We start from the raw sequence: 12,376 nt of genomic DNA, 5'->3' as shown, positions 1-12,376 counted from the left end.
TTACAACTCCCCCCGGCCAATCATAGCCATGGCTAGTTGCTTGGGGCATGTCCGGGCGGCTAAAGCCAAACGCCGAACGCCAATAGGAGGTCCGCTCATATCTACTTATGACCAATATCTACATGTTCACATCCCTAAGGTCCCTTTCAAACTAATGTTCGTGCGACCGATATCTACCCAAAATTATATCGGTCTCCTATGGAGCCAAGAGCAGTCCCTGTATGGCAGGGTGGATGGGAAAAAGATGGAGCATGCTTTGTGATTTCCCGTATGTACGGCCAGGACGCATGGCTTCCTATGGTGCGAGCATATGTTCATGTAAAATAGGCCTCAGTCTCGGTGGTTCATAAATTTCCATTCTTGACATTTCCATGTACAGAATACAATACCTTTCTTATTTCCCTTATTCCCCCCCCCCTCCAAAGATGGGGAGACTAGACTGACAGACTGCATCATCACAAGATCCTTTCTCCTCTGACATGGATGAGGAAAGACTGAGTAGTGCCAAGTGTTACACAGAGGGAGAGGGGAGGATGTGGCTGGGGGAGAGATAATGCAGGGCCGTGTTGTACTGGACTGAGCTTCCTGCTGCAAGATGGAGAGGTCGATGGCGGGTAAGGAAGGGAAGCAACAAGACTGTGCTGCATCAGACTGAGCCCCCTGCTGTGAGTTGGGGAGGAGATGGCAGTTGAATAAGGCAAGCAGCAGGATTGTGCTGTATCAGACTGAGCTATCTGATGTGAGATGGGGAGGAGGTGTGGTTAAGGGAGAAAAGAGGCAGGACTGAGCTCTACCAGACTGAGCTGTCTGCCATGAGATGGAGAAAGTGGAGGAGGGAGCTTATCACTGTGGCCATTACATGAGGGAAGAGAGGGGGCTGACCATATGAATTTTACAGGAGATTTGTGCTGTGTGATCTGCACCCTCTTTGGGTGAATGACGGATTAGACATTGACATGATATGATACTATTGGATGGTATTGTGGATATTATGAAAATATATATGTGCCGATTTTGGAAAACTAGCATGAATACTAGATAAGTGAAGTGAATAAAATGTTGAAAAAAAAATTTGAGATTGAAATATTATGATGTATTATGTCAGATATGATTTTTTTTTTTTCTGTTGTCCAACAAAATATTATTCCTGGTTTATATGTTTGACAAACTACCTTATATACTCGAGTATAAGCCTAGTTTTTCAGCACAAAAAATGTGCTGAAAAACCCAAACTCGGCTTATACTCGAGTCAAAAAACTAAATATATCTAAACTCACCTTTCCGGTGACCCCTGTATATCTTCTGTGCGATCTGTTCGTCAGCGGCGGCAGGCTATATACACTGGGGCAGGGTCTGGCAGGCTATATACACTGGGGCTGGGTCTGGCAGACTATATACACTGGGGCAGGGTCTGGCAGGCTATATACACTGGGGCAGGGTCTGGCAGGCTATATACACTGGGGCAGGGTCTGGCAGGCTATATACACTGGGGCAGGGGCTGGCTGGCTATATACACTGGGGCAGAGCCTGGCTGGCTATATACTGGGGAGGCTGTGACCAATGCATTTCCCACCCTCGGCTTATACTCGAGTCAATAGGTTTTCCCAGTATTTTGTGGTAAAATTAGGGGCCTCGGCTTATACTCGGGCCGGCTTATACTCGAGTATATACGGTACTCAAAAAAAAATTTTAAACCCAAAAAAAAAAAAAATGGTGCTGTGTGTAGTCATACATGCAAACTTCCTTGCACAAAAGGGTAGGACATTTTTAATATATGCCTATTGGTAAAATGATTTTGGTCTCTTCATAAATACAACAGACAGAAAAGCAATAAAATGTTGGCAAGAGTGTAAATAGCCTTTATGTAGTCTGTAAAACTGGTAGTAATATAATTAATACTCACTTCATCAATACTCCTACGGCTTACTAGGTTGCATCATCACAGCATTTACACATAGAAAATCTATGCTCAGCCAACTGACTTGCTGCAGCACGTCACTGCCAGTGATTGGCTTATCAGGCATCTCCATCAGTGGGAACAGTGAAGAATGTTGCTCACTAACTCTAGTGGATGAGCATAGAGCTGCACTTCAGGAATTCAAATAGGAAGCCACATAAGTAACATATAATACTTAAATTGGGCATTTAACAAGGACCTAAGGCACACAAAAACTATGAGGATAAGTGCTAAGGTGCTAAGGAGAATGGATAGAACAGAACCTTTACTCTTGTAGTCCTCTATATAGATATAGCATTCATTTCTGCAGAATGCCAGGAAACACACTTCGTACACAAAAGTTTACAAAACCCAAGCTGCGGCGCCGGGAGTCTTCATAAATTACACTAAATCTGTTTTTAAAAAGTGCATTCTTTTAATACATTGTAAGAATATTCCCTCCCGTCTTCCAGAGAGAACATCCATCATAGAGTTATTATATGTAAGCCATTATGCATTTCATTTTCCCATCAGGAACCCAAAATATGCTTGTAAAATGCCAATTCGTCATTTAACATAATGCAACACATCTGAAGCCATAGACGCCTTGTGAATGGCATTAAATTACACTTTATGTAGGGGCCCTGTGCAGACACAGCAGCGTCCTTTGTTCCTTCCCTGCCTTTCAGTGCAGAGTGTACTTCCAATTTATGGTGGAAGAGTCTGGCAGATAATGTGTCTTTCTGGTGCAAATTGAAAAAAAATATAGTCTCTTTCAATTCAGAAACCATTCATAAAAAGATTAATTCTCAATAAAGTCTAGTGAGGTTTGCATTCCAGCAACTCATACCAATGAGAGATTGAGAACGGCGTGAAATCGGATTCATGGGGTTCTCCAAGAATATATAAGTAACGGCGAAATAACAGATAACATATTGGGGCACATTTACTTACCCGTGCCATTGACGCCGCTGATTCGGAATGTCCGACGAGGATTCGGAGCTGCCGCGATTCACTAAGGTCGTGCGTCCAATTTCCTGCATGTGTCGCTTCCCCGCTGAGGTCCGCCGGAGTTCACCTTCTTCTTCCCGGTGGATGTGAGTGCTGATCTTGCGACACAATTTCGTTTCTAAATTCCGAATCAGTCGGGTTGTCCGACGTCCACGCCCCCCGATTTGTGTCGCATGCAAGCCGGCGCCGATGTGCCACTATCCGATCGCGGGGCAATTCAAGGCAAAATGGTAAAAAGTTGGGAAACCCGACGAAAATGCAGTGTTCAGACCCTTAGTGTGTACAACTCCACCAGCTGTGTAAGCAGCAACCCACCACTGTACCCAATGGATTTTGGAGATAAGGGGTTGGCCACTTTACCTCATGCTTTTTGTAATGTACTGTAAGTGTGTGGGGGATATTAGGTAATTTACCAATGTACATGTATTACAAGTTCTTGATATGTAGTGAAGCCTCCTGTCTTTTACCTGAGCATGAAATGGCCGTAGACGGAGGGTCATGTGATCTCTATCTGTCCATGAGCAATCGCCCTGCCAGGACCTTATGATAGTATTGGACTGCTGGCAGGGCAATTGTTAATGGACAGATAGAGATCACATGACCCTCCGTCTGCGGCCATTTTGTGGTCAGGAATGTCCGGCTGATGAGGTAAAAGACAGGAGGCTTCACATTACATATCATGAAAGGGTGCAGTTCTATTAAAGGTGTTGTCCAAGGTTAAGCAAAAATAGCAAGGTGGCCGGGGGAGAATGGGGACTGCACAAAAAAATAAATGTGTGCTTACCTCCTCCAGCGCCGCAGGCCCTTGGTGCCGTGCTCCTGATTGTTTACGTCTGCCTGGCACTCCCACCCATTCCCATGTCCCAGTGTCTGGCACGCCAAGCCGTCTCTATGTTCCAGCACTGGGACAGGGGACATGTGGGCATGGCTGGAAGCAAACAAAAGCAAAGCCCTAAGGACCGCATGGCTGGACACTGAGTTTTCGAAGGAGGTCAATACACATTTTTTTTCTGCAGCAGTGCCCCCAAAACTTGCTATTTTTGCTTAATCTCGGTCAATCCCTTTAAGAGATGTATATTGGTAAATTACCTATTGTCCTGCCGCCCACACATACACAAATGATGTTATGATGTTCATAAGCTAATAAGCCACATGGACAAGAGCTGCCTCCATAAATAAATTCGATGTCTCTGATGCAACCCCAATCCGTGCCAATAGCCTCTGGCGTGTTGATTTAAAAAATGTCTTTGTGGGGTGTCTAAATAAATTCAGTGCTTTTTAATTGTTTCTTTAACATTGCCTGGCTCCCTGCCAGCAGTGGGGGGTGCCTACAAGGGGGGGAGCAGTTTAAACGGGAATTGCTTGCAGTGGGGAGCTCATGTAAGCAGGGGGAGGTAGCAGGAGAGTGGAGAAGACGACTTGTGCTGAACTGCACCCCCCTGGGATTCATCATACACTGCTTGCAGGGAACTTCAAATACACAATTATTCACATGCATGACAAAGGGATTCTTCAAATCATCATGCCAGAGGCTATTGGAACCAGTCATCTTTTTAAAATGATCTTCCTGATGACAGGTTCCCTTTAAAAACGAGATTCCTGCAACTGGTTTCTCCCCCAACCTTAGCAGTCAATATAATAACTAAAAGTTTATTATAGTAACCCAATTCACATACTTATTTAAAGCAGAGCCTTGGTTGCCATATTCACATTCTTATGTAATGAGAAAAAGAAACCATACCCTCGTAGGAAAGTGCCAAGTAAAATGGCCTTCATTAACTGATCATCAGCAAGTGTGACCCCTGCGATAAAAGCAGAAATTGTGACAACATGCTTGTGTGGAGCATTGAGAGACATATAACCCAAGGCAAATGACAGAAGATATATACAAAGATGCGGCCATGAATCTTGGAAGGGTTTACAAAAATCTATAGTTCATCGTTCAGAAGAAAGGAAAATGTTCAACACAGATGATAATATTCCCAGGAGTGGAAATCACAGCAAATTTACCCAAAAAACAGACCAAGATCTGTTGTTTATCTGACTATGGTGTGTTTAGAAGGATTGATAGGAGACAACCTCTTCTTTACAAAACAATATTACACCACAGCCCAAGTTTACATGTGAACAAACCACAAACCACTTCTGACAAAACATCTTATGGACAAGAGACCAAAAAAAAAAGCTATTCACTATAAGACACTATAACAGAGGACCTGTCACCTGTAAAAAACGCTACTAGGAGCTGCTTGCTAAAGTAAGCAGCTCCTCGTGCTACAACAGACGCCGCAGTGTTTACAGTGTAAACCTCCGATAGCACTAACAAACACTGCTGTGATGTACACAGAAATTCCAGATCGTGCTGTAAGGGGACAGGCATATTCATAAGGGGGAGAAGCAGCACTGACGAGCTTCATGCGGCAGTCACCGCCCGTAATCCCACCCCCTCATGAATACGCCAGACCGCTTACAGTGTGGTCTGGTGTTTCTAGTGTACATCGCGGCAGTGTCTGTTAGGGTTATTGGAGGTTTCCGATAATGCTAGTAGTGTAACACTGCTGTGTCTGTTGTAGCACTAGGAGCTACTTACTTTGGCAGCTCCTAGTGGCGCTTTTACAGGTGACAGGTCCTCTGTAAAAGTTGATACCAACTGTCCAGCACAATGATGGATCCTTAATGATTTGTGTTTTTACCAGGCAACTTTGCAGTCAATGAGTAAACCATAAACCCAAAATTGGTTTATATAGAAGGACAATGATCCCAAGTACACCAAAAAAAAAAATCGACATCATAATAAAGATGTTGCAATGATCCAGTCAAAGTCCACTTCCACAGCATTGGGGCCCTTTTACCCCCAGGATTCATAGAGAGACCCTCCTTTCCATAAGGAGTCACAGTAACCACAGTACACACCAGCCTTTACTATAAGGTCATGGCATTCAAACATCAAAGGCTTTCCATAAGTTCTAAAGTCTCCAAGGGCTTCTACACATAAGAGAAGTTCTGAAAAGCTTTATTATTTGTGGATCACCAATACAAAATAAATCCTTTGAATCAAAAGCGGATGATTCCTTAAAGCTGAACGCAGGAAGTATTGGGATGTTTCAACGTTACAATTTTACTGTTCTAGATGCATACAAATACATATACACGGCAAACGTGCAGTTTTTAAATTTCCATAACCATGTATCATTTTCTTTAAACTTCACAAATACTTGATACTTTATGGCTGTAACATTTAAAAAGTGGAAAAGTTCAACCGGTATGAATACTTTCGCAGCCTACTTTAGCACCTGACATTTAAAGGGGTTTGCTTACGAAAGAAAATTCGCAAATTCCAATCTCCTTTCATGCTTTCACAATAATGATCATTTTTAAACAGCTTACTTTACAATTGTAAGATTCCAGAGTGTGGACGGGGACTCTCCAAGTACACACATTATGATCCCACTAGTGCTGTGTGCTGACAATTTGTTTAGATTATTAGGGTACAGGTTTATATACACTTTCATTTAGCCTTTGAACATTCACTAGTATCTGACACATAGAAAGAAGGATGAGAAATGATGAAATCCATGAGATGGATAAAAAACCCAATGACATTCTCAGCTCTACTATCACAGCAGTGCTGTAAGCCCCCCCCCCCCCTCCTCTGGATAAAGACCTCATCTGTCTGTAGCTTGTAGCTTTACTCTACTCTGGCTGCTGGCAGGAAGCGTCTGTGTGTGAGCTCGTCTTGGAATGCAAGGGTGGGGGCTATAGGCAGAGAGCAGCGCAGCGTCAAACAGAAGAACAATGGGGCAGATTTACTTACCCGGTCTATTCGGCGGCGCATTCTCTGCAGTGGATTCGGGTCCGGCCGGGATTCATTAAGGCAGTTCCTCCGACGTCCACCAGGTGGCGCTGCTGCGCTGAAGAGCATCGGAACGCACTCAAGTTCACTGGCCTATTCCTAGTGAAGGTAAGTGCAAGCTCCGCAACACTTTTTTTTTTAAAAAATGTGGCGGTTTTTCTGAATCCGTCGGGTTTTCGTTCGGCCACGCCCCCGATTTCCGTCGCGTGCACGCCGGCACCAATGCGCCACAATCCGATCGCAATACAGGGAAAATCGGCGCAAATCGGAAAGATTCGGGTAACACGTCTGGAAAACACGACTCGGGCCCTTAGTAAATGACCCCCATTATGTCTACCGACCCTAAACTCAGGCAATCCAGGGTCGGGTTCAGGGGCAACCAAAAATTGTGTACACCAGGACTGATAGATATAGATTGGAATTATATGTGTATTTTTGTTAATAACAACGAATATACAAATTTGTTATTTTGTTATCCTGAGTATAATTAAGAAACTGTCTTCCTTGGAATACTCCTTTAGGATATCAGCAACAGGTCTCCTTTAAAGAGGACCCGTCACCTATAAAAAAAGGCACTAAAGTAAGCAGCTCCTAGTGCTACAACAGATGCAGCAGTGTTGCACTGCTAGTGTTATCGGAAACCTCTGATAACGCTAGCAGACACTGCCGCGCTGTACAATAGGAATGCCGGACCACACTCAAAGCGGTCCGGCGTATTCAGGAGGGGGCAGGACTAGGAGGAGGTGACTGCCGCATCAAGCCTAGTCCTGCCCCCTCCTCCTAGTCCTGCCCCTCTCCATATACCCGCACCCAACGCTCAGTGTACTATTATGGCGCGCGTTGGGTATAGGGTTAAATGCAGAGGCTACTGGGGCCTGTATTAGCCTTAGCTCCCAGTGCCCGGCCAGGCTAGTACACGCCCCAGTAGCCTCTGCAGGTAATTTACATATTACTGAAATAAAGTTTTTAACAAGTTAGGTTAAGTCCAGGATTAATAAATTACAGATTAGGGCAGGGTCAGGCAGGAGGAATCTACCTTCACATCTACTTCTCATGGTAGATCCCTCATGGTAGGTTTCCTTTTAAGGGTTATTTTTAAATCAGAAATAGTTTTTCCTCCATTAGATTTTCCTTTCCATCTGTTGACACTGTATACACTTTGTGCATTAATGGTTTTGCACCTTTCACTTTCAGACTGACAATGTAGCCCTCGAAGCCTCCGGCATTTTTAACACGTCTAGATATTTCCCTCATCTCCATAGAGAATCTTGTATTTTGTAATGTTGAAACAGCCGGGATCACATTTATTTTATCTCATTCTTTCCCCAGTGGGAAACATAAGAGATGTGATGGGTCCCAAGAGCTTCTGCAGCAGCACCACTATTTCACAACTTGTCATAAAGCTGAGTGGGATAATGAGTTATCAGCCAAGTCTATAAATAGAGGGAAGACGAGAGACCATGAATGATTCATGTGCCAGAAACTTTAATTTAGCAGCTCTCTGAATCACTGATGAGTTGGGTCAGGCTTCAATTTATGTCCTAACGACACCACAGAAAATGATCACTCCCTCGAAATGCAGCGTTTATTCGTACTGAGGCCTCATATGTGCTGTTGTTTCAACACTGTGCGCAGGAAGCTTTAGGGTGAAGACACACACGTGACGTTTTCAGGCCGTTTTTGGGCCGTTTTTAGTTAGTGCGTTTTCAGATCGTTAAAAACGCATCCGTTTTTTAAAACCGCATGCGTTTTTGTCCGTTTTTAATTGCGCAAATTCGGAAAACCGGACAAAAATGCATGCGTTTAAAAAAAACTGATGTGTTTTTAACGCATGCGTTTTTAACGATCTGAAAACGCACTAACTAAAAACGGCCTAAAAACGCCACGTGTGTGTGTTCACCCTCAGGGCACATTCACGCGATGCGTTGCATCTTGCGTTGCGTTTTTGACGCATTCCTCTGGCTTCAGCCTTGATCACATGCTGCTAAGGTTACATTGCGTTTCCACTGCATCTGCTAAAACGCAATGTAACCTTATCATGTAATCAAAGCTGAAGATAGTGAAATGCGTCTAAACCGCAACGCAACACTTCGTGTGAATGCGCCATTAGGGCTCTTTAACATTGGCGTTGTTTTTCACATCTGTGGTTCAGGGATTTCCACGGATGCCTCTGAAAGCAATTGCTTTCTATGCATGTTTTCACATTGGCTTGTATTTTCACTAATACGTTGTCCGTGGAAAATATTATAAAACGTTCCTATTTTTTCATGGATGTGGATGGCAGAAGGCAATAGAATTCTATGGGTCCGCAAAAAATACTGTTGAAACATCCGTTTCTTTCACTGATGATTCTGGAAAACCAGGTGTGATGTTTTCAAAGCAGTGTTAAACCTTCAGTTTTTTTGAGGACACGGAGACAAAACGGAAGAAAATCAGAGACACAAAGGATAAAAGACGCAATGGAAGCTGAGCACCAACGCCAATGTGAAAGAGCCCTAAGACCGTGATTACACGTTGTGTTTCAGTTGCATTTTTAAATGCAAGTTCAACCGAACAGGGAACTTGGCCAGAACGCATATGCGTCTCCATAATGAGCACCACGTATTTTGCATTTCAATAATGTAGGCATTTCAGTGGAAACGCATATGCGTTTTGGCCAAGCCCCTCCCCGTTCTGTGTAAAAACCCAATGTGGCTTATTTACTAAGGGTCCCGCAGCCGCATTTCCGTGGGGATTTCCGACGTTTTCGGGAATCGCGCCCCTTGGACAGGCATTTAGATGGGGATTGTGTCGCACACGATTGGATTTTGGCACATCGCCGCCAGCTTTCAAAGAAATCGGGGGGCGTGCCGTCGGACGATCTGACTGATGCGGACTGATTAAATTGTGTCGCAAGATCAAGCACTTACATACACCAGGAAGAAGAAGGTGAACTCCGGTGGACCTGAACGGGGAAGTGACACATGCAGGAAATTGGGCGCACAATCTTCTTGAATCGCGGCAGATGTGCATTCCGGTCGGACAATGCACTTTTGGGGATCGCGCAGGACAGGTAAGTAAATGTGCCCCATTGTGTTAGTACTTCTTCAGACTGTTTCACAGGCCTAGGAAAACCCAGATGCTATCCTACAAGAACAGCGCCACCTTGACCTACAGGCCATGTCTGGCATTGCAACTCAGCTCCATTATAAGTTATGTATCAGATCTGCAATACCAGAGACTGCCTATGAGCATGGCTGCCCCGTTACAGGCTGACATATGAAAGTAGAGCCATGCAATAGTGGGACTCCACTAAAATTCCCCTACTCCCCAGTGTCCTGCTGTCACATGATGATACGGGTGTGAATTGATCCACGGTGTACAGTGCAGCAATATGCTACCTATAGATCCATTCCAAAGTGTGATGTAGTATAATGAGCCGAATGTACCAAGAGAATACATTTGTGTGACTGAACTTTAAAAATCTACCCCACAGCCAAGCTACAAGGTTACCTACAAGGTTATTTCACTTTATTTAGGGGTTGTTATTTGTGTTGCTCTAAAAGCTGGGGCCTGAATTTATTTATATTTTTTATTTTATTTATATTTTATATTTATTTGAATTGTTGTAGAGGTTAGAGAAACGAGAGGCCACAGAGGCAAACTCTGCATGTGTAAGAGAAGTCATGAAGGTGGTCTGGGTCAGCAGGAGAGGAAATAACAAGTCCAGTGGAGTAACTAGTGCAAAGTCTGTGCCAGGCCCCGACTATAATGTATGGTTTATAGTAATAGTCTTCTCATATGGGAAAGTGACACCATAAGGGCCCCCCAAACCTCTTGGGCCCAGGTGCCATCGCAACCTCTGCACCCCCTCAAGTTATAATGTTTCCCTGTTCTCACCATTGGTCTTCCTCTCTCACTCACTGCTCTGAGTTGTCATCAGGTCTTTACCCAATGGGGGTCATTTTTCTTATCTCTGTTTGTTTTTCCCTGGCTTTGTCTTTTTTCCCCATCTACTACTTCGGTCATTTATCAATCTCACTTTTTTTTCATTTTGTGACATTTGTTACAAATGTCTCACATCACTTCTTTCTATCTTCTAAATTTTCCTTAAAGAGGACCTGTCACCCAAATTTTCGGCACTAGGAGCTCCTTACTAAAGTGTCTTACTGATGATGAACAAATGTCTGGTGGACTTCAGCGCACATTTCAAAAAGTTCCCAAAGAGTTGCAAAAATTGCAGACATTGACAGTGTCAGAAAGAGGGGAGGGAGCAGGATGAGTCATAACTCTCCCACTACAGCTCCTACTATTCAGCAGAGCTCAGACATGTTGTTCATGAGCAAGTTCGGTCAGTGAACCTCAAATCACTGAACTGAACTCACAATGTCTGTTCAGTTCAGTGATTTAAGGCTTGATCCGGGATATCCCACAAGTTCATGGAGCGAATTTCCCAGAGCAAACTCGCTCATGGACAGCACTGAAATAAGAAATTACCTACTGCAGGTGACATCACAGTCCAAGGACTGGATCAGACACGTCATTCTGCAGAGTAGCCACCACCTGTAGACATGACAGTCAGTTACAGGTAAAGTGATGGGATACATAGGGATACTATACATAGTGATCGGGAGATCGCACATCACGTGACATAAATCGCATGTCACACAATCGCCATGTGATGCGATTATGACCCTACTGCGCAATGTCAGGACCGACCTGCAGGAGCACTAGGAATACGGTCAGCCGCTTCTGGCACCTGCCGAACTCCCCGATTGACAGAAAAGCCTCATCTACGTCCATCTGCTGTCATCTAACAGAATAATGCAGCAGCAGCGACAGGTCTCATGATTGCAGCCAGCGGGGACTCTGACGTCACCGTGTTGTAAGGTGACGTGGCTACTTCGCAAGCCTTGGAACGCACCCGGCAGTCATCCGTGCGGCCCAAGCCTCGCTTTCACTCAGTGCAGCGTTTACATCGCACAGCCACGCGGCGGCATTCTGCTCGGCGCTAGCAGCTGATTGGCCCGTGCCGCTGGGGGCGTGTCCTGTCGTATATAAATAATGTGTGTACGCCTGTGTGAGGCGTCACTAAGTTGTGAGGCGGATGTGGGGAGAGAACATAGCCAGCGATTTTTTTTTTTTTCTAGTCTATTAACTGTTTTCTGTAAGGGTGGATAAGCTCAGGCTGTTCATTAAATCTTTTGTATTTTAAGTTGTGTTCACACGAGGTTTTTGAAGCACGTTTACGCTCGCATCCATTTGCCTTAGTTTTGACAGATACAAAGGGGGCAATTATAAACTGCAATATAGGTATAAGATAGACAACTGCTTCCAATAAGAATCGACGGAAGGGGGTGTTCAACGTAAAAAAAATAATTAAAAAAATCATCCTTGTTATTATATACTCCAGTCACATCCATAGCTCTTGGGTTATTCTTGCCATCATATCATCTCTGATACTACAGTCTCATCCTTGCCATTATATCATCTCCAATACTCCAGTCGCATCAAAAGCAGCATTCTTATTCTTGAAATCATATCATCTCTGATACTCCAGTTACATCCAGAGCAGCAGTTTTTTCTAGTGTTATATA

The 12,376-nt window shown here is 44.1% G+C and overlaps 1 protein-coding gene across 2 annotated transcripts in view; it reads right to left on the bottom strand.

The window, feature by feature from the left end:
• LOC140106742 (solute carrier family 22 member 15-like) overlaps window positions 1–11,760 on the bottom strand; it is a 158,563-nt gene extending 146,803 nt beyond the window's left edge. Inside the window, exon 1 of one of the 2 annotated variants that reach the window (XM_072131360.1) lies at window positions 11,499–11,760. In XM_072131360.1, the coding sequence (XP_071987461.1) occupies window positions 11,499–11,582 (84 nt within the window). In that variant the 5' untranslated portion in view covers window positions 11,583–11,760. The remainder of the gene's footprint in view (window positions 1–11,498) is intronic. The other variant, XM_072131359.1, reaches the window with a different exon arrangement.
• Between the last annotated feature and the right edge of the window lie 616 nt (window positions 11,761–12,376).

The sequence above is a fragment of the Engystomops pustulosus genome, chromosome 11 (genome assembly GCF_040894005.1).
Source record: "Engystomops pustulosus chromosome 11, aEngPut4.maternal, whole genome shotgun sequence".
Taxonomy (NCBI): Eukaryota; Metazoa; Chordata; class Amphibia; order Anura; family Leptodactylidae; genus Engystomops; species Engystomops pustulosus.
Note: the sequence above shows the minus strand (reverse complement) of the source record. Positions and strands in the feature narration are given on the sequence as shown.